Source organism: Serinus canaria, chromosome Z (assembly GCF_022539315.1).
Source record: "Serinus canaria isolate serCan28SL12 chromosome Z, serCan2020, whole genome shotgun sequence".
NCBI classification, from domain to species: Eukaryota; Metazoa; Chordata; class Aves; order Passeriformes; family Fringillidae; genus Serinus; species Serinus canaria.
The window spans coordinates 15,014,602-15,036,114 of NC_066343.1; the positions used below are offsets into that span (position 1 = coordinate 15,014,602).

At 40.2% G+C, this 21,513-nt stretch overlaps 1 protein-coding gene across 1 annotated transcript; it reads left to right on the forward strand.

Moving 5' to 3' along the window:
- The first annotated feature begins 39 nt into the window (after positions 1–39).
- Positions 40–19,150, forward strand: REEP5 (receptor accessory protein 5). Its single transcript, XM_050987063.1, has 5 exons — positions 40–219; positions 327–420; positions 10,444–10,582; positions 15,064–15,232; positions 16,618–19,150. The coding sequence occupies exons 1-5, from the start codon at positions 102–104 to the stop codon at positions 16,665–16,667; spliced, it is 570 nt and encodes a 189-aa protein (XP_050843020.1). The 5' UTR covers positions 40–101; the 3' UTR covers positions 16,668–19,150.
- The last annotated feature ends 2,363 nt before the right edge of the window (positions 19,151–21,513 follow it).

The window sequence follows — 21,513 nt, forward strand, 5'->3', positions numbered from 1 at the left end:
GGGCGCGGCGCCACGGGGACGGGCGCTGGGTGCCGGGGCGGCGCCTGCGCTCGGCCGCGGGGAGCGCGGGGCTGCGGCGCGGAGCGGGCGGCACCAGCACCATGACCGCGGCGATGCGGCAGCGGTTCGACCGCTTCCTACACGAGAAGAACTGCATGACCGCCGTACTCGAGCGGATCGAGAGCAAGACCGGCGTCAGCCGCACCTACATCGCCACCGGTGAGCCCCGGCCGCCGCCCCGCCGGCTCCCCGCTGGCGGCCGCGCCCTGCCCGCGCCTCCTCGCCCCGGTCCCTCTGGCTCTGACGGCTCTGTGCTCTCTCCTCAGGCATCCTTGGCGTCGTGGCCGTGTACCTGGTGGTGGGATACGGCGCGTCCCTGCTCTGCAACATCATCGGCTTCGCCTACCCCGCCTACATCTCGTGAGTGTCGCGACTCCTGCCCCCTGCGCCACGCCATGGTTCCGGGTGCCACCCGCCGATGCGGTTGCAAAATCGCATCACTTGCGGCGGTGCCGAGCGAGCCTGTCTGGGGTGGCATTCCGGGACCGTGCGCCAAAATGTTGGTTTTGCCGGCCACCCCTTTCCGTGAGCAGGTACAGGTGCCAGGTGAAGAACGAGGCTTCTCCCATCCGGCGAGTGCTGCCGGACTTACCGATGGGAGACGCTGGGTGGTTTCCACACTTGATAACCACTTCCTGTAGCGGATTGTGCTTTGGGGTTGGGCTCCCAGCTTTGTCATCTCCAGCGGGAAGCTGGACCGTACGGGAGGGAGGGTCGCCCCTTTGAGGGTGTTTGTTAAACTCGCATAGTTTGAGCGGGGCGCAGGAAGGCACTGGCGCATCGCCTGGTACCGAGTACCGGGTGATGGGCTGGAGACAGACGTGCATTAAGGAGTGCTGTTTACTCCAAACCTGCCTCGCTGATGGGGGGGAGCGGGGAAGGAAAACGCTGGAACTCCTCTCGAGCGTGAAAGACTTTTAAATACTTCCTTTTTCAGAGGAAGAGCTTTTAAAAACAAAGTAACTGATATCTTTCACATGCGTTGTATAGTCCTTTAGACCAAAATGTATTTCCTGTTAGGCAGGACCACAGTCGAGTATGATCCAAAAGACTGCAGAAACGTACTAAATAAAACCTATGTAACCTAATACATCTATCAAATAGAAGTCCTCTCCAGCAGGACTGCAATATTGTTGAAACACAGTGCTTGCCTTTTATGTAACTCTATTTAAATACAGTCAGCAACTTTTACAAATTTCTTCTCTGTAATTGGATCCTGGACCATACAAAGTCGGTTCTTTTATTTTTTTTTCAGAGATGTGAGAGGTTCACTATATTTTATACTCTTGAAACATCCCGTAGTTGTGATGCTTAAGGCCAAACAGTGTTTTCATAAATGTTGTTATTGGTGTTCGCCTATTTTAGAGATTATAGGCCAAGAACTCTGGAGAAACTTAGGTTTTGTTTCCTAGATGATAATTTTTAGTGAAAAGATTAGTTTAAAAGTGTTCTCTCATTAAAATATGGAAGGGGAAATATCAGCCAAAAAACCTTCAAAACATTGAAATGGTTGTGTAGGAATTGTTGTGTTTATGTAATATTTTGTCTTAGGTAATTTTAAAATTATGTAATTACTTTCTAAAATCCTATTTGAATTTCAGATTTGTTTTAGAACTTTAGGTTTGGGATTATATTTTAAACCTTCCATTATGCAATGATGCTGAATAAATTGATAACACACACTCTTGGAACTGCAGAAGCAAGGGAGTAGCAAATCAAATATGAGTAAAAAGGTTTAATTACTATTTTTTTTCCTTCAAATCTGAGGGTTTTTTTAAAATGTTTTTGTGGAGTATCTCCCTTTTTCATGTTGAAATGTGGTTTTAAATGTGTCTTAATGTGAAAAGTTACTTCCCAGATATTAGTGCTGTGGTGTGTTTCAGTTTTTCTAGCTTTTTTAAATAATGGGAGCAATGTCCTTGGCGACAAGTTTTACTTATGCAAAAAAAGCATGCAAATACAAAGCCAGTTCTGGGGGGGTTTCTCAGTTAATGCTCAGGAAATGCTTGTCCTTTAGTTGCCTTTTTAATGCTGGAAAACATTTTTGTTGGAAATTATAATCCTAGGTGAAAATCTAGTTTAAAACATGTGTGGTGTGCAGCTTGCCAGTGTCTTTCAGTGTCAGCCTGCTGGCAGCACAGGTGGGCTCAATCCCCTCCCCAGCCTTTCCCTCCCAAGGCCAGAGCTGGTATGTAGAGTTTATCCACATTCCACTCTGCCTGATTCTGTTTTGGCTGCTCTGGGTCATGTACTGTAGTCAGGGTGCTGCCGAGTTCCATCCCCGTGCTTTTAGAGACCCAAAGCATAATGAGCACTACCCAGAGTGGTTTGTTTATTCCTCTCTGCTATTCCTCTCTATCCTCCTTGGAAAGGCAGATGAAGAGCCTGCTGTATGAACTGACAGTAGTGGACTTGCTGCCTAGCACTGAACAGAAAACAGTTTTCAGCTGTTCTCATCAGCTGCACACACCCTCAAATGCCTTTTGCTCTAAAAGCTGTGGCTTCTGGAAGAGGTCAGGAGCTGTAAATGGAATGTATTGTGCAGGGTGTTAGTTTGATGTTTACACAGGTGGTTCAACAATGAAACCAAGCCTGAAATGTCTCAGAAAGGCACTGAAAGAGAAAAAGCAGATTACTTTTCCTTGGTTAGTTTATTTTCTTCTTTTGTAAAGTAGTTCAGTGTATCATATCTCCATTGTCAGTAACTGAATTGTTTAAGAGGAAAACAAGGAATGGTTTGGGTTGAAAGGAGCCCTGAAGGTCATGTACTTCCAGCCACCCTGCCATGGCCAGGAACAAAGTTGTGAGTCAGGTTCTTTGTCAGTAGAAAAGGCACTCATGAAGGAGTGGGGACAGAGGTCTGTGCTCTGCAAGGGGCATCAACAGTCCTTACAGTCGTTTAAAATGGCAAACAGGCTGACTAATGGGTGATCCACAGACAGGTTCCAAGTCTGTTTTACTAGCATTTCAGTTCTGCATTACTTTAGTCATGATAATTACTGTCCATCTCTATTGGAATCACAGCAAACCTGGAGACCCTCAGCTCAGAGTTAATTCTGTTCATGCATGAAATCAGGACAGTTTTGTGCAGGTATCTGCCTGTCAGGCTTTGTGTAAATCTGCAGTTTATTTTCCTTGGTCCGTGTCATTCTCTGTATTCGCTGTGGTGTGTGCAGTGCAGCAGGTGTGAATGTCAGAGGAGAAATGCTGGAGGCTCTAACTGCTAGACCCAGCAGATGGTGTGAAGTGGTGCAGCTGCAGCTGCTCTGCTGCCCACGTTCTCATCACTGTGGTGCAAACCAGTGCCAGGGGTGGGGGCAGCTCCCTGCTTAATGCCTGATACAGCTTCAAGCAGGCACAGCTGTTTCCCCCTTTACTCCTTGTTCACCTTCAGCTCTGCCTTGGGTTAATCTTTATGGTTTCATACATGGAGGAATTTCTTCTTTGGCAATACAAAAATCTCCCTGAACATCAACATGACATGTCATAGCAAGGGCCCACCTCAGCCTCTTAACATTGGCAAAATGAAGGAGTAGTTCTCTAGCTGTTTCCCAATAGGTCAGGCAATCTCTGCTCTCATTCCCTGGACGTCTGTAAGTGCTATGTGATGAAAGAGAAAAAATAATTTTAAGTTGAAATCTAATACTTAATTTACGTCTAATATTTAATTGTGGTTGCAGTAGACCAGCACTGAAAAGTTTGCCACAGATGATAGACACAACTGTTTAAACTTCTAGCAAGCTTTAACTGCACAAGGCAGTAATCAGTCTAGAGATGGAAAAAGTGAGTGTTGGCAAGTGCGTAAATACCATTGCCAGCATTTTCACTGCTTCTCTAAACTTTCCAGAGCTAGCGTGTTCAAATGTAGCTCCACCCATAGTTAGTGGTGGTTAACTGCCTCGGAAAAATTAGAGTGCAAGCAGGAAGGGAGCCTTTGATGACTAAGAAATGTGTGCAAAGGATTGGAAAATTCTTAAGTGCTGTCATGCTTGGTTTAAAAATTGCGAGCTTGAAAATAGCTTTGGGCAGTAAAATGTCTGAACTAATTACTAGTGTCTTCAAGAGAGAAAAGCAGTATAGTACAAGAATGCCTCTCTCTGCTTTGGCTAATTTTATCCTGTTACTTCACTTTAGCTGTTTTTACTATGTAAATGTTGCTTGTAGCATTTTGGTAGCAGGAAACAATCTGGATTGATTGTAGAGAAGTATAAAGACTCAACTGAAGTTTGAATATTGTCATGGTGTCTTGAGTCTGTCTCCTAGCTCCTTTTCCTCTTTCATGCCTTTAAAACAGGAACACTGCTTTTCTTTGGTGACAGTTATTTAGAAAAGATTAAATTGTTTGTGTATTTCTTGACAACTAGAACAACAAATTTCTCTTAACCAGTTTTAAGGCAAATGCTTACTTTCTTCCTTCATGAAAAATCATGCATGATGTGCCAAGGTTCAAGAGTAATGGTCTGCTGCTGCTTTATAAATATGATTTGAGAGAGCTGACATATCTAACCAGATTCACAATGCCCAGTATAAATATAAGTAGAAAATTTTCAAATCTGTCTGCACTTGTGCTGTTTTCTCTTGTGCCTAATAATCTGACACTTCAGACACTAGAAAGGGTATTTTAATTTTTTTTTTAATATGCCCTGCCAAATCAGTTCCTCCAAGCACACTCACTTTTTGGTTTTTAGGTTTTAGAGTGCCATGTTTATAAGCCATTTTATCAGTCATTTGGACAAATTATGTGCTTCCCTTTCTAAAGAAAGCAAGTGTTTAGGTTCAGGGAGTCTAATACTGTGAAAACAGTATGAAAATTTTGATTTTACTTCCAAATCTTGCTTATAGGTTAAAAATATAAAGGTGTTTGTTATATGGATGGGTCTACTCTGAACTGAAGCACTAACACATCTTAATTCCTGCAGAAGAGCCAACATGTGTGGGATTGTGTTTTGGGAAGCTGGTTTTGACCTGAATCAGAGCTGGGGAACTGACTCATTGGTTGGCCCTACAAATAGTTCTTCCAGCAGAGAGCAGGCCAAGAATGAGCTGAGAGCAGTGAAATGAGAGGATGCCTGTTTTTTTCCCCCTCTTTGTTTCAGGAATCTATCTTTGTGTTGAGTTAACATGTAGGCTGTAGGACTCCATGGGAGGACAAAATGTCATGTGTTCCTCTTGCTGCCTCAGTCCCCATTTCCTTTCCAGAAACACAGTAGAACCCTTTGTACTACTGTCATGTAGCTTTTTGGTGTCTTCTAATAATATCTGTCTGTGCATGGTCAGTGAAACCCTCCCTTGCTGTCCTCGATGAGTTTTTCTGATCCCTTCTGCTAGATCCTCAAAATTGTGAGAGAGGGGAACTGGTAGACTTAAATCACAGCAGTTGTGTAAGTGCAGTTGGCAGGAAGATCTTTTCTATGTCTGCAAATGCATGACTGCTATTGCAGTCAGTGAGGAGGAAGAAAGATGGAAAGCAGAAGGCTTTTAGGTGATGGATAGTAATGTAGAAGCCAAAATGATAAAGTGAATCCAAAGGCACAGGTAGTTGTTACAGTGAAATGATGTGAGATGCCAGGATGAGTCTGACATGAGGATGGTCGGGAGGCACCAGGCTAAGGAAGTTTGTGGTGCAGTGGAGTGTTGATTCTCTGTGGTTGTCTGGATACATAGCTAGAACTGAATTATTTTACAAATGGCTGTAAAGAGTAGGGGCAGACCAGTAGGCATAAGCTCTAGAAATATAGGTGATTTCATGGGTTTTTAAGTTAAATGAAGAAAAACCAACCCCAAACTTACGCTTGGTTAAGGGTATGACAAATATGCCTCCCTACTCACTTCATATAGCACTGACCAGAAAACTGAAGGAAGGATGCACAAAATGGTCCAGTCTTTCCCAGCTACAACATGAGCACTGGGTTTAAGGGAGACTGATCTTTTGCCTCGAACCTGTAACTTTATTTACATTAGAATCCTCAGGTTCACCTTGTAAATTGCAGGGATAAGGGTGATTGCTTCACATGAGACCACAGCAATAAAATTTGGCATTTCTTTATTTCTGCCTCCCAGATCTGGACTCAGCTCCGTTAAATTCCAACTACAAACTCATAACTTAGCCTGTGAGTACTATATGTGTGAATTTACTGTAACAACTGATTTGTTTTATGCCAGAGCTAATTGAGGAGCAACAGTCTCTTCTTGGAAAAGAGCTGATTTTTTTTGTTGAAATGAGTCAGATGCTCTAAGTGGAAGAACTCCACTTGGCAACTCACTAAAATTAGAGCAGTGTCTGTTACTATCAGTAACAGGATAAGTAGCCACAATTGATCTAGGGTAAAGTCTGACTGATTTTAGGATGCACAGGGTCAAAGCTGAGCCAGTGCTCTGACACTCTAAGTACAGCACGGATGGGAACCCTGGGCTGCTACAGAATGTGGCAACCTCCAGTCTTCCCTCTTGGCACCACCAGCTAGCAGGGTTACTGGGGAACAGATCTGGCTGAATATGAAGTTTCTCTTGGCTCCCCATCCATCACAGTGCTGACCCACAGCAGATCATTTTCAGTCTTGGTCAGGCAGCTGTTTTTAAAATAACTGAGCTGTGGTTTTTATTCTCCAGACTACTGGAGCTGTTCCTAGTGATTGCTTTTACCTCAAGGTGCAGAACTACTGCAAGTAGTTGTTTGAGTCTCTATTTAAACAGTTGGTGATTAAGGAGTATTAAAAATCCTTTGGGATGTGTAATTACTATGCATAACTAAGGTGGAATTTAATCAGATCAGCACTAGACAAAACTATATAATTTTTTAAAACATGAAGCTATTGTCTTTGGATGGTCCTTCATTTGTTAGAAAATATTGATATAATGTGTTAATGAGGCTGACTTATTTGCTCTTGCAGCACAGAAATAATTTATAAGAAGGCAATCCTAAAGTAGGGTGTAGTGTCAGTGCCTTTTGCTCTGTAACTTTTCACTTATTAATGGAGATTGCATTTTGAATATCAGCCTTGATTGCTGACCTACTTGATTGCTGAACATGGAGATGAAGGGTTCTTGGCTTAAACTAATGTCTATGATGTCTCTCCTAAGCTTAACTATATAGGGCATTACACCAGTATAATACCTCTAGAGTAACTTGGAAGACTAAGTTTAATTATGGTGTGATTCTCATGTTGAAAAGAGTGTAGTTATAAATGGATAAAAAGTCCCTCTCTGATCAGATATTCTACATAATTTACTGTGCTTGTTCTTGGATGAATACTATTTATTTTCTGTGACTTACTATTGAAATAGTGTGTAAGTAGCAAGGGATGGAGGTAACTTTTGCCCTTTTATTCAACAGGCACATGTTATGCTGGATTTCCCTCTTCTCATCTGAGGGACACACTCCCCATTCCAAAGCAGGATATTTATAAAATACTTGCCTTTCCTTGACTTCAGTTAAAACTTTCATTCACTGATGGCCCTGCTGGGACCTGCTTTTCCCCCATCCCTCTCCCCCTGACTGGGACTGGAGCCGTGGCTCGCAGGAGCAGTTTGAGCTGACGTGGCTGTTCCCTGCTGGCTCTGGTAGGGTGCTGCCCCGACCTTGCCCACCAATATCAGACCACTGCAAAAGGAAGGGAGATGTGCTCTTGCCTACAGCGTGTAAGAAAACAGCCACGTGTGGATTTAATGCTGTGTACATCAGCTGGCTAAATCAGATGGGGCTTTGACTACTTGTAGTGCTGCTGCTTGTGGCTGTCTGACAAAAAAACCATGTTGTTCATGGATCCCCTAAGGAACTACAGCAGCAGATGGTGAATGTTCAAAGGGAGAACACCCATGGCACTGCATTTAGGAGCTCTCAAAGGCCATTTGTTTCCAGAGGAGAGAAGATAATAGAGCGTGGTGCATTAACACAGTGATATGCCATCTGCCTTTTGCCACAAAGTTGGAGATTCTAAGCTTTTTTTTTTTTTAATGAAAGCTGATTTTCATAGTTACTGAGATTGTTTTAATAATGTTAAAAAGGAAAAGGAAACAATGCTCCCTTAAATCCATATATGACTTCACTTCATATATGGTGACTGGAAAACAGGAAGACTGCTGGCAGTTTATCTGCAAAGTATTTTCTCACAAATACTAAGCTAGGATGCTTGTTGTGGTAATATAAGCCTTCTTTTCTCTGCCTCTAATGAGAAATTGTCAGAACTAAAGGAATTCACATGGTGAACCTCTACAGCAAGTTTTCCTTATCACTGAGAAACTTTGCAATTGGTTCCTTTCTCTGCTCCATTTATCCACCACCCTAGCATACCTATTAGTCCGTGTACTTTTTTCTTTTCCTCCAGAAGTGCAGTTTCACACATTGAAAATAGCTCTGTAGCCTTCTTTCTTAACTCCTGTGATGTCCAGGGGCTGTTTTTGTACAGTCCCCTCAGCTAGTCCTACAAGAATACTTCAGAGGTGTGGGCATGGAAAAGATGTGCTTTAGTGGGAGTAGGAGCAGCTGGAGTTGTCACTGCCTTTGGGGCTCCTTGGACTAGGGCTGCCTATGATGGTAGGAATAGCAGGAATTAGACCTGCTGTTGCAAGACCCGTGGAAAACCTGTTCTTCTAGTTGTGCTGGTATTGTGTTTTGGTAAGATCCCCTTATTGATGGGGCATGGCAAGGGCTGCTGCTTTTCCACTGCAGGACGCTGCTGGCCAGCCTTGCACTCCAGCAGAAATAATGCAGGAGTCAAGTATCAGATCCTTGTACTGCATTTCAACGTAATTCGATCCAGCAGCTGTGCCAGCTCCCTCTGCATGTGGTGGGCTTGCCAGTGCTTTTGCTAAAACATACAGCATGTCACGGGAATTCGTTCCCCCAACTCTCCCTGCTCCCCCCTAACCTACAGAACTAGGAAGTGACGGAGTCCACAGCATTTTTCAGCTCACAGACCAAGAAATGGACTTACAGCCAACTCTGTGATTTCTGCCATGTAAACCTACTTAACTCTGCCTTTTTAAGGGAAATAAAAGAAAACTTGGCACTTCTGGTACATCTCACACATGCTGCTTCAGAAACAATACAGCTGATATTAAAGGAAGAAGTGATACAAGAATTTAAACTAAATTTATTACACTGAGTCTACAGATTTTAATCCTCCAGCATAAGTGGAGAGGACAAATGCTCTCTAAAACTCTTAAGCTTGAAATTATCAGGCTTAGATTTGCTAGTATTTTCTTTTAAAACTTCTTACAGTGCTAATCTGGAGTTTAGTGGCTTCAGAAACTCCACTCCACTACTTTTACTGAAAGAGCATATACGGGTCTTTTAGTTTCTCTTTTGTGAAATTATATAAACTGGAACTGCATTCTCATAGCAGATAGATAGCAAAAGCCCCTTAATTCATTATGCATAAAGTCCAATACTTTAGCAGAGTTTTTTTTTACTCTGTTCTTCATACTTTAGTCTACATCAGACTTTGCAAGTCCTGTAGGAATTAATTTATAGAGCAATACATTGGGTGATGCAGATACATATTCCTCAACATATGCATCTGTATCCCCTCTGCTTATGTAGACCAAGTGCTTCTTTGGACTTAGAGCAAATCTTATGGATAAGTTTACCTTTTCAAAGAGGAATCTAGTGCATGTATGAATACACTTAAAATGCTGTTTATTAGAGCTAACTAGGTAAAAAAACCAGAATAGTATAGACAGTTTTATACCACTGGTGCTGCTGGAAACCCCAAGCTGTGCAGCACTGAATGAATTTCTGATCCACAAATAGCCCACTATGCAGGCCTTGTCTGGAGGCAAGGCTACCCCATTTTGATAACTTAAGGTATTGTAGGATTTTTCATCCAAGAGAACAACTCTGTTCATCATTCCTTTCTGACTGCCAGAGAAGGAGGATAGTCACTGATGGGTGTAGGCAAGGCCAGGCAGGTGTTGTGATCACTGGCATTCTGTGCCTCACAGGACTGGGCTCACTCAGGCTGTCTGTTATGTGGATCAATAATGCTCTTATGTACAGTAGCCTTCTGATCAGGATTACCACAATGCCTCCAGAACTGGAACCATGCCCAAAGATTATCCCCTCTCTTTCTTGCCCCTCAAAATGTTTTGTGAGCAAGGTCAGAATGCTCACTGGTTTTGTTTGGTTTTGTTTTTTTCCTCCTTGTAATCCCAGAGGTAGAAATATCTTGAGTATCTTTTAGTTTTGAAGTGTGGTGTATAAGGAAAATCTTTGCTGTTAAAACATCTTGATACACTGTCTGTATAATAGATGCTAATTGGTTTTCTTTGTGTAATTAAAATATGGAGAGTCACATATAACAAAGAATCTGAGTTATATAATCTTCATCATTATAGATGAGACTGATGCTACTGTTCTGCTCACTTGATTTATTTTCCTTGCAGAATCAAGGCCATTGAAAGTCCCAACAAAGATGATGACACGCAGTGGCTGACTTACTGGGTTGTGTATGGCATTTTCAGCATAGCTGAATTCTTCTCTGACATCTTTCTGTCATGGTTCCCTTTCTACTACATGCTAAAGGTACGTTACTTCATGTGACTCCTCTCCTAAAATGGGACCTTTTGATAGAACTAATCCAATGTCTCCAGGAACGGGTAGATGACAACAGATTCATTTGGAATCATTCCCAGGTCACACCTTCTTTTTACATGCAGGTTATGTGTAATTTATTACTGTGAAAGTGATGTGTTTACTGCTGATGGTTTTATGATGCAGGAGGGGAAGTTGGGATAGGTGGGAGAGGTCTGCTGGGTTTTAGGAAAGAAGAAAAGACAGTGGAACTGTTCCATAAAGAAAAAAAAAAAAAAAAAACCAAACCAAAGACAGTTCTTTCTCTTGGTGCTCAGGTAAATTTGGACAAATGACATAATAAGCCCTGCAGAGTGGCTCTATTTTTGCTTTAAGGATTAGTAAAAATGGAGAATAAAGTCATGAAGGCTGTTGAAAGAGGTCATAACATCGGTGCTATTGGAGCAAAGATGGAAATTGGAACACAAGAATAGTTTGTCCTACAATTTTAATTTTTAATTAAGCTCAGTTTCCTGAAAGGAACTGGTGGGTATCCGAGGAGATGGTTGCTAACGTGCATTTGTTAGTGTGGTTTGACTATCAGCAATGATTTGGTTAATGTGTTCCAAGCTTTGTTTGTGATCTGAGGTGTCAGTCAACGTTAACATGTTAAATTCTTCTAGGGGATAGCTGATCACTCTGTGTGCTGTTGGGTAAAAGACATTTTAGTTTGCTGCAGAGCCTGCTCTTTATCTCAAAAAACTGTTACCAGTTTTCTGGTACAACAGTGGGCTGTTCTCTTCCTTCTCTTTTATTTTGTTAGCCTGGTTTAGCCGCACCAAAGTTGTTAAAACAATTTACTTGTCAGCTATTGTGGTAGGATCATTTAATATTTTAATAATAAGACCTGACAATGTCAAAAGCTGTTTCCAGGAAATGCTATGTTTTATAGACAAAAATTTTCACTGTGACAGCTCATTTACAATGTCTGCCTTGTTCCTTTTCAGTCTTTAACAAGCCTCAACTGTGGCAATAATTTGGACACCTTCTACTTTAGTAGAATTATTACTTTAATCCATCATCTGCAGTGATATTTGCTCACAATTCAGAATTCATGCAGTGTATTTTCAGAGCTTCTTTTCTAAATTCTTAGTGGAAAAAGATGTGGCAACAGTTTCTTTGTGCCACCACAGCTCTCTTTCTGAAGAGCACAGGACCGAAATTCAGGTTGACTTTCCAAATAAAGACCACAAATGGCTCTGATAAAATGGTCTCAGGAGTGTCACAGTTACATATAGTACTGTAATCAAGGGAAAAGCACTTTTCTCAGTTCTGCAAAAGCAAGCACAAGGACTCGTGTCAATACACAGCTTTCTACCATAGCTGCAGAAGGCACATAGAAGCCAAGTGTTTGCTCTCAGTAGTGGTTGGTAGGAGAGGCTTGTACAAAGGCAGGCAAGTGTTGGCTGAGAATCAGAAAGTGTTGCTGAATGGGTGAAAAGATAGAGATTACTCCACAGGAGGGGAAGGAGGAATCAGGCAGCTTCCACGCTTCATTCCATCCGTGAACTAAAGCCTCTTGCAGGGTAGTTATGATGTCTCCATTTCATGAAGTAGAAGCCCAGATATTCATTCATGAAAATTTCAAGCTTGCTTTCATTCTTAAGATGTGCAAAATTTGTGTATTCACAGCTATTTATGTGGCTTGTAGCTTCCACTCCAGACTTAATTGCTCAGTATTTTAAAATACCTTCATGCACATGGCTGAAATGAAACATTGAGCACTGCTGCTTCCAGAGTCCCTGAAGTCCAGATACAGACTCTGTGACATTCAAGTTTTCAGCAGACTAGACAATTTTATGGGTGGGAGAAAGGCATGTTGAAGAACTCCTTTAAATATGTTATGATGTTTGTGTAGACTTTTGTTCTCCAGATGACACTTCTTGGATTTTATGAGCTTTTTTCTGGATTGTATGGGGTTTTTTTGGTTTTTTGTTTTTTTTTTTGGTAATGCCCATTTCTTATTTATCGTGTTTATCTCTGAAGCATAGGACATGCATGCAACTCATAATTTCTTGTGCTTATGATTTGTTTTTAAGTACTTCTCTTCAGGCTTTAAGGATTTCTGTAGCATTCAGGTATTTGAGTGCAGTAGCCAGTAAAAGCAGCAGAGTTTATCATCCCATGAGTATTCTTGGTGGAGGGAGTGAGAGGGACTCCTTACTCCACTAATGACTCTGCCTTGGAATACTGTAATGCTGTTTCTGAACAAAATTGGTGCTGCCAGAACAAAGCCAGCTGCTAGGAGCAGGTCCAAGTGAGCCAGACTGAGCTCAGGTGAATTCCATTCCCTCCTCTGTCTGGTGTGGAGGGTTGCAAAGAATATATTTTTGGGTTTTTTTTGTTTTTGTTTTTGTTTTTTTTTGTTTGTTTTTTTTTTTTTTTTGTTTGTGGGTTTTTTTTTTTTTTTTTTTTTTTTTTTTTTTTTTTGTTTTTGTTTTGTTTTTTTTTTTTCCAGTTAACAATTTTATTGCTCTGAGCTTGCTGGAACCTCTTACAACCCTCTTTATTTTCAATAGCCTATGTTAGTTCAGTTTCATGAGAGACAGGGGTAAAATAAACTGAGTTAGCAGTCTAACATTTTCAAGCTTTCAAATGAGTGAGAATCTCAACTTTGGTACATGTCCAGTAGAAAATGTATATAAACACTGTTGCAGTACAATTCAAAAGTAGTACAAAGAACAAATTTGAGAACAAATCTATAATTACCTGTTTCTCAACTAGAGTGGGACAAAGCTGTCAAATCAAAATTGCTAATTTTGTTCTTAGGCAGGGAAAGAGAAATTTCATTTTCTTTTGGGTTTAGAGGAACTCACAATTGAGGGATTTTTTCTAAAACAAAGGAGAACTAACTTTTTTTTGGTAGAAGTTGGGATACTTGTACAGTTTTGTTGGAGAAGTAACTATCAGTAATTGATCAGATATTCTTGAACAGGAAATAAAGTCAGTGCACTTCTCAGCTTTTAATGAAAGGTAACAAGAGAAGATAGCACCCTGTAGTCTTTCTGTTATGTTAAGTTCCAAAGAATTGAAGCTTTTGAAAATCAGTCTTTATATTGATAAAGGCACTTTTTGCCTTTATTTTCTCTGACCATACTTAATAATTCATCAGCTGCTACTTACTAGTGCCAGATTTTATTGCATTTTGAATTATTTGTTTCACTTCACTGGAATTTTCCTGATGGGCCAATCTCTCTGGTGAACACTTTACTTTTAAAAACCTGTCTTTCTCTTCTGGGCAAACACTCCATTCAGTCATTTTGTCTTGATACCACAATCAAATGGTTTAAAGAAGAAAGCCTAATGCTTACCCAAAAGGATGGTAAATTGGCCTGGCACTACAGAGAAGGCCAGAATGTTACAGATGTGAAGAGTAGAACCTAGAGAACATTCAGTCTCAGTATACCTTGTTGAGGAGACATATTCCAAAATATTTTGAGACCTTGCTTGAAGAAAACTGTGTGTTTTGATTCCTTTCTGCCAAGAGATGTATGGGAATCCTCCAACATGGAATCCTGTCTAACATGAAAGCAAGGCATGTTTTGAGGCTGAGGTTGTTTTGTTTTGTGTTTCAGGTAAGAGTAGTCTGAGAAAAGCTGCTATGCCTTCATTTTCTGGAGAGGCTTTTGACAAGGAATAATACTGTACTGTTTGTGTACAGAAAGAACTGTACAAATGCTGGGAAAATGTACTTCATTTTGTTGCAGTTTTATCCTGCAAAATAATTTTATATGTATTTTCATTGCTCAAGCAGATTTAGTTTATGGCACTCCTTGTTCCTTAAATGTTTCTTCTTGCTCTGCACGACTGTCTTTGTGTGGTGTATTGCAGTGAAACTGAAGTCAAATAAAGTGCTTCAGTAGTAAAGACAGGGATCTGTAGTACCTGTAATAACTGTCTTTCCAATCCCCTTTTGTGAGATGCAGAAACATGACCCCACACTGTGGTCTTCGATTTTTCTGGAGAGCAGATGGTGCTCTAAAAGCTATACCTGAACTGTAATCCAGAGGCATTAGTCTGGTTTGTTCACTGTGTGCAGCTTGGGCTTATCTCTCCTCCTTGTCAGCTGACCTCTGGGGTACACACAGTCCTGTTCTTTCCCCCACTGTGTTTTCAAGGCAGAGACGAAAGGGATGTGTTTTGGCTGAATTGAGTTTATTTAGGGACCTAGACATTCAGTGAGGCCTGTGCCATGTGTTTTAGAAATATTGAGAGATTCTGATGGTTTTTTCTTTCATGTACCTATCCATGAAGTTATTCCAGTGTCAAGTTTGACTGTGTGCAGCTGTCCTGGTGTGCTCCCTGCTGGAGCCCAGACCTCACAGGGAATGACTCGCTGTTCTCACTGTGCTCGCTCCTGTGGCACTTAGGAGAGCCACCTTGTCTCCTACTCATGATTCCTTCCACTCAGGCCGATGTTCTCATTCTCACAGTGTGGCTTCCTGCTGTGGTGCATGGCTCCAAGCCCTTCCAACGGGGCAGAGTTTCTCTACCACCGGATTATCCGTCCCTTCTTCCTGAAGCACGAGGCCCAGCTGGACAGCGTTGTGCAGGACCTGAAAGACAAGGCTGCAGAGACTGCAGACACCATCACTAAAGAGGGTGAGCAAAAGGCCCTTCACTGGTCACAGCAAGTAGGGGGAATTGCACTGGGGAGCTCACTTAGTATTCGTCATTTGGAGGAAACAAAGTAAATTGCAAGAGGACTCTGTAAGTTGTACTGGAAAAGTCAGATTTGGGAAATGGGGGTTGCAGTGGATCTTGCTTCCTGGAATTTCAGTTAGGCTAGAATGAGTGGAAGGAATTGAATTGTTTTTGTGTCTTCCCACCATACACACCACTAAAAACATTCTCTCTAGAGGCAGACATACCTTTAATAATTACAGTTATTGTTTTAGTGTATCCTCATATCTCCTGAAATACTCCTCAAATACCTGGTGGTATAGAGGGGCTCCCAATTGTGCAGTAAGCAATTAACAGCAATACACAGCAGTGTGGAAAGTGCTGTTTTCCCATGTATATATTTTTGCATTTTTCCTTCTTCTGGAGGTCAAAGGATTCCTCTTAAAGGAATTACTTACGTTTTATTTTTTATGTTGTAACAGCCTGTAGATTGCTTAAGTTTTTTATTTCCTTGCATTCTGTTGTGAACCCTTGCGTTCTAAAATATCTAATGATGGTTTTATGCATAAGAGAAGGAAATGTATTAAATAGCTAAAATAAAGGGTTTTTAAAGTTTCTCTTGAAAGGAATTTTATCTATATGCTATTTCAAAGCATTTAATTCTCCTTTCCACCAAACCATGAATGCAGCCTTGTTTCATCTTACCAACTTAAGCAGTTTTCCTGTCTGCTTAAAAGATCTGCCTTGCTCAACTATTCTTGGAAATTTTGCTGCATGATTCTTTCAGAGTCCTTATTGTTAGGCATGCACCTTAATCAATGTCCTTCCATGTTGCATGTGGGATTTTCCTGTTGTCATTTCTTCATTTATTCTTTTCATTTTCCTATTTTTATGTATAAAGATTTCTACCAAAAAAAAAAACCAACAAAACCACCCACAAAATCAAAAACAACAAAACAAACAAACAAACCAACAAAAAAACCCCCACCAAAACAAAACAACAGCCTTTTTTTTAAGAAACCATGCATACACATATGTTTGTACACACAAATATTAGCATTATTCCAAGCTTGTTTTATCATTATGATATATTTCTTACTGCAAACCTGTATGTCCTTAACACTACGAGCAGCCCTGTTTTAACAATACCATAGTTACTGTACGGCTCCTTACTTACGTTTTATTTTTTAACGTTTTTATGATCAGTTTTATCACTATATCTAGGTGTATACAAAAGCTATGATTTTCTTCTGTGTTCTTTCTCTTGTGAGCAAAAGGAAATATTTTTTCATGCAGTTTGAGAATATTTGATAACCCACTTTGTCTGTAGGCCTGTGATTAATCTTGATGTTATTTTCCTGCAGCCAAGAAAGCAACAGTGAACTTGCTGGGTGAAGAAAAGAAGAGCACTTAAACTGGATATGTTTCCCTACCACCTCCTTTGTGCAGCTTGATGTTACTGGGGACTGTGGTATAAGTTCAATAATATTGCCTTGGAAACATTTTGATATATTAAAGGAATGTGCTGTAAGTTTACTTACTACTTTGCTGTGACTGATAGAGAGTATGCATTTTTATTTAAAAGCAATGCAGTGGGCAGCATCTGAAGCTTAATGAAAATATTTTATTCGTCTTCATGCAGAAGAAGTCTTTCAGTAATCTCTTTCTGCAGTAATATAAATAAAAAAGTATATATATCCCTCAGGCTCTGCACTTTAGTTGTCTCTTTGTCTATGAAATTACTCTTAACACTTTGATTGTAGTGCATCTGGTAGCACAAAGCTATTTCATAGGGAAAATTCTGAATGGATCTTCTTGAATATGCAGGGAATTATTGTGAGAGATGGCATAATGGATGTATTCCCCACCACTAAAGCTGTAAATTGTGAAATTACATGTTCTAGGCACCTGATTATTCACTGTTGCATGTTTTGTTGTAACTCAGTATTTGGTACAGTGCGTGTGTTCTTAAATGGATGGATACTAAATATAGGAAAGAATAACTTCCTTGGAGTGATGAAGCTTATTTTGGACTGAAGTGATTTGCTAGAAATTGATGCATTAAGATTAACAGAATGTGACTGAAATACAACTTCTTGCCTATTCTTGTTAAAAGAAGTTGTTATCCAAAATTATTCAAAGAGTGCTTTTTAAGATGACACTCAAAAGCACAAGCCACCTTTAGCTAAGGAGTGGTACCATTGCAAAAACTTTTTCCTGAATTCCTTCTAAAATAGCAGCTGCCTTGGATGTCAGTCCTCAGAATTACATCATTAAGGGGACAGACTACAACTCCCACAAGTTTTTTCTGCTCATAAAGATCAGTAGTCTCTTCTGGCTATACTAAGAACAGCCTTGTATGAACGCTTAAACTTCCTGAGTGAAGATGCTCTTGTTGTTACTTGATATATTCCTGACCAATCAGTAAGAGTGCAACCAAAGTTGCTAGGAGAACAAAGAGATTTTTTTACAATCAACGTAAAAAATATATATTTTTTCTTTGATTTGCATCTGTACTCTTTCACACTGTGGTATTTTCAACGAAAATGATTACATTAATTAATCAGGCATGAATTACTGAAATTCCCATGTTTTCATCTCCATGATGACATTTCTTTAAAGTCTAGAGTAATTGTATGGCGGTTGTGAGCTCACAGAACGTGCAGAAAGAAAGCTTAAGCTTTTGACAGGATAAAAATTATTTCCAGTAAACATTCTTGAATTCTAAAGACTTAAAATAAAGTTTTGAGGACTTCTGCCACAAATTGTTGTATAAACATGCATTGTAAATTTTCCGATGCAAGATCTGCAAAGGAGTGAAGCACACAGTGCAACTCAGCAGGTCAGTTTTAACCTGGAGAGATGTGTTTTATAAAAGGGGATGTAGAAGTGTCATAAGAGAAAGCATTTTAAGCTTTGAGCTGGAAAACAGCCCTTGGGGCTCGCAGCTTGGAAAGGGAAATACAAGACCTGCTGTACCTCATGTTCTGTAGGACAACATGCAGTTTGTCATTTGAAGAAAAAAATGAAAGATTTCTTAGCTAATTGTTCCTTGACAACTTTTTGTTAGGAGGGGATATGCTGAAGAGGATAAAGTTTACAACAAAGTTCTAAGCATGTAAAAAGTTTGAAGTGTATCACCATTTAACTGGTTTAATTTCTTGTCTTAACAACTTCTGTCATAAACCCACTGGACTTTCTGGTAAGCCTTATTAAACATTAGTCCTGTGTTTAAGCTCTATCAGCTCTATGTAAGCACTCATGTGGCCACTGTAATTTAGTTTCACTTCTTGAGATTAGAAGTAACTAGGTGAAAATAAATGAGGATTCTTAATAGACTATGTTATTTCAGTGCAAACTTACTTATCTAAAAGCTTACAGTAAATTTTAGATTTTTCAAGCATAATGATGTCTGTAGTAGAGACAGGATTTACTTGTAATTTCTTATACTAATTAACAGTTCTTCCACTGTTATTAATGGGGATAAAACATTCTAGGTAGATGTTAGGTAATTGTTGAAACAGTCCCTTGCATCTCTCAGAACTTGAAAGACTTTAAATCAACTTCTTGTCCTTACCAACTTGATATTATCAGCACATAAAATCAGTGCTCTTTTGTCAGATTTCTACTTGAATTAGAACTACAGTCTGTTGGTAACAGAAGTTGCCCTTGTTTTTTTTTTTTTTTCCTTGATGCAAGTAGAAATGACTGAATTTCTGCAGCAAGTTATCCTTTCCTGGAAGTAACTCCACTGGGCTGGCCCCGCAGATCAGTGCTTTTCTTTGTGTCTTCACAACATTTATGTGCAAATGTTGGTACACACATCTGCTCCATGTCTTTGCTGAAGCTGTAATGTGCTAAATAAAAATGGACACAAATAAAGAGATTCTTATGGGACTGGTATGATGCCTCAGTATTTCTTAAGAACCTTATACCTTAACAGTGAAAACCTGGCTACTTTAGGAAGGCAGAAGGTCTTTACAGGGTATTCACTTTTTTTCTCCCCTCCCTGAAGTTCATTACTGTGGAACCAATAGAAACCTCTTAAACTCCGAGGAAGTGTCTCTGCCTCTTGCAAACTGAAGGTGCAGCCAAGCAGATATAGAGCATCAGGCCCTTACAGAAGAGTTTGGGATGCAGAACTCTTCCCAACAGTGAGCACCAGGAGCATCATTCTAGGCTTCATAGCCTGGCTTAGCTAGGAATCATCAAAGTTTAGGATTCTCTAGAAACATAGAGAGGAAAGACTGTAAACTACAGGGATTTTGAAGTTTTTCCTCTCCTGTGGGTTTCCTGGTGTTCTATAAATGACCTCAACAAACAATGTTGAATACTTACTGGCAGTGGTGTTACACTTACCTAAGACTGATATTGCCACTCTTTCAAATAGGACATTTCATCTGCTTTATCTGACTCCTTTTCAAACTCAGCAAAAAAGGAAAATAAGTTCAGGAAAACATAACCTCCCCCACCAATGATAACATCACCACTAGTGATAATGAAAACTCTCCAACCCAGAGGAAGCCAATTAACCAAGCATAGAAACTCTTTGAGGTAGTGGAAGGTGAGACTAGTATTTGTCAGGTCAAACCCTCACAACATTTAATTTGACAAATAAAACGAAGTTTCTTGAGTTTACATTCCAGTCTTGCCAACTCTTTCTAAATAATCTGAGAACCAACTAAAATTTTATTACTAATTCCTTAGTCATCTTTCACCCCCATTTCATATTCCACAAGCAATAGTTTCCTTATGCAAAGGAGGAAGAATGGAGTTTTTAAAAAACAAAACCACAAATCCTTGAAGGTCATGAGAGATTCTAATTTTCTGTAATGGGCACCTAACAATTACGACAAACATCTTGTCTTCTAGAGAACTTCTACATCCAGTGTGGTGGAATGAAACTGTTCTTGAGGAATGACAACCCAGGGCTACTAAGGAAGTCCTCAGATGTGCAACCATGTTGTTACAGCTTTTTGAAAATTTTGTTTCCTATTGATACAGAGACCATTTAGAGATTCTGTAGCAAAAAAATCTTCAGATGACCACATGAACTCATGAAGTAGTCAAGTAAAAATAATTGAAGATGAGATTTGAATTTACCATACTTTGGAATGCAATGTAGTTTACACCTTTGCTGAGGCTATGAAATTAAAAAAACCTTTATATTTTGTATTCCTGGGTTTTTGTAGGAGAAGAATACTTGAAGATTTCTTAGACATGTCTAAGTTCTGCTACTTGAGAAGCAAACAGACAAAACCCAATAAACTACACCCTAAAGAGAGCCCAAACCTTGACAGATGAAAAGAGGACGAAACACAGAGAAGAGAGATGAAACACACATGCTGTTTCATAGACAATAGCACTACAGTTCAGACTATGCAGTTCCTATCTGCAGTGCCCTCTGCTCTTTCCCAGATCCCAAACTATCAAGGACTTGTCCGTTTCTTTCCATCTGCCTTACACAACCAGTATGGCAAGGGGTACTTAATATTTTTTATTATTATTATATAATAAAGCAAATTATTTAATAATGATAAATTATATTTTTATTCAGGGTAAGAAAACCCACTTTGAAAAGGGTATCCTTTATCCTAAGAGAGAAAATAACCCCACAAAGGCCAGTCTGTAACAGGAAGAAGCTAAAAAACTGGTGTCCAGTGACAGAACATGTGTTGTTCGAAGCTGTGCCAGTGGAAGTTCAGACTTGACCCTGGGAAGCATTTCTTTACCAGGAGGGCACTTAGACCTTGGAACAGGCTTCCTAGAGAGAGTGGTCAATGCCCCAAACCTGTAAGTGTTGAGGCCTTGGGACAATATCCTTAAAAGCGTGCTTTAACTATTGGTCAGCCCTGAAGTGGTCAGGCAGTTGGTTTGGATGATCAATTTAGGTCCCTTCCCTTCCTGAAATAGTATATCCCATTCCATCCCATCCCATTCCATCCCATTCCATTCCATTCCATTCCATTCCATTCCATTCCATTCCATTCCATTCCATTCCACTGCATGTGTATCTCCAGAGAAGGAATCTAGGGAGCCGGCATCTCTCATGCTCCCAAATAGAACACGCACAAATATCCCACAGGTATATGTGCCCCCAAAAGGGAGTTCTGGCAACAAGTTTCTCTTACACACACACAAAGAACAGGATGTACACACAGGCAAGTTTTTTTAAGACCAACTGTTTTTTGCAGTGCTGTTCTTTGAGTTACTTCATGGCTGAAGGCTGACAACTACATATGGTCACATATTATTGTCAC

Coding starts and splice junctions, on each gene's coding strand:
- REEP5 (XM_050987063.1), top strand. CDS start 102: ATGACCGCGGCGATGCGGCAGCGGTTCGACCGCTTCCTACACGAGAAG. Junction 220..326: donor CCGCACCTACATCGCCACCG/GTGAGCCCCGGC, acceptor CTCTCTCCTCAG/GCATCCTTGGCGTCGTGGCC. Junction 10,583..15,063: donor CTTTCTACTACATGCTAAAG/GTACGTTACTTC, acceptor TCATTCTCACAG/TGTGGCTTCCTGCTGTGGTG.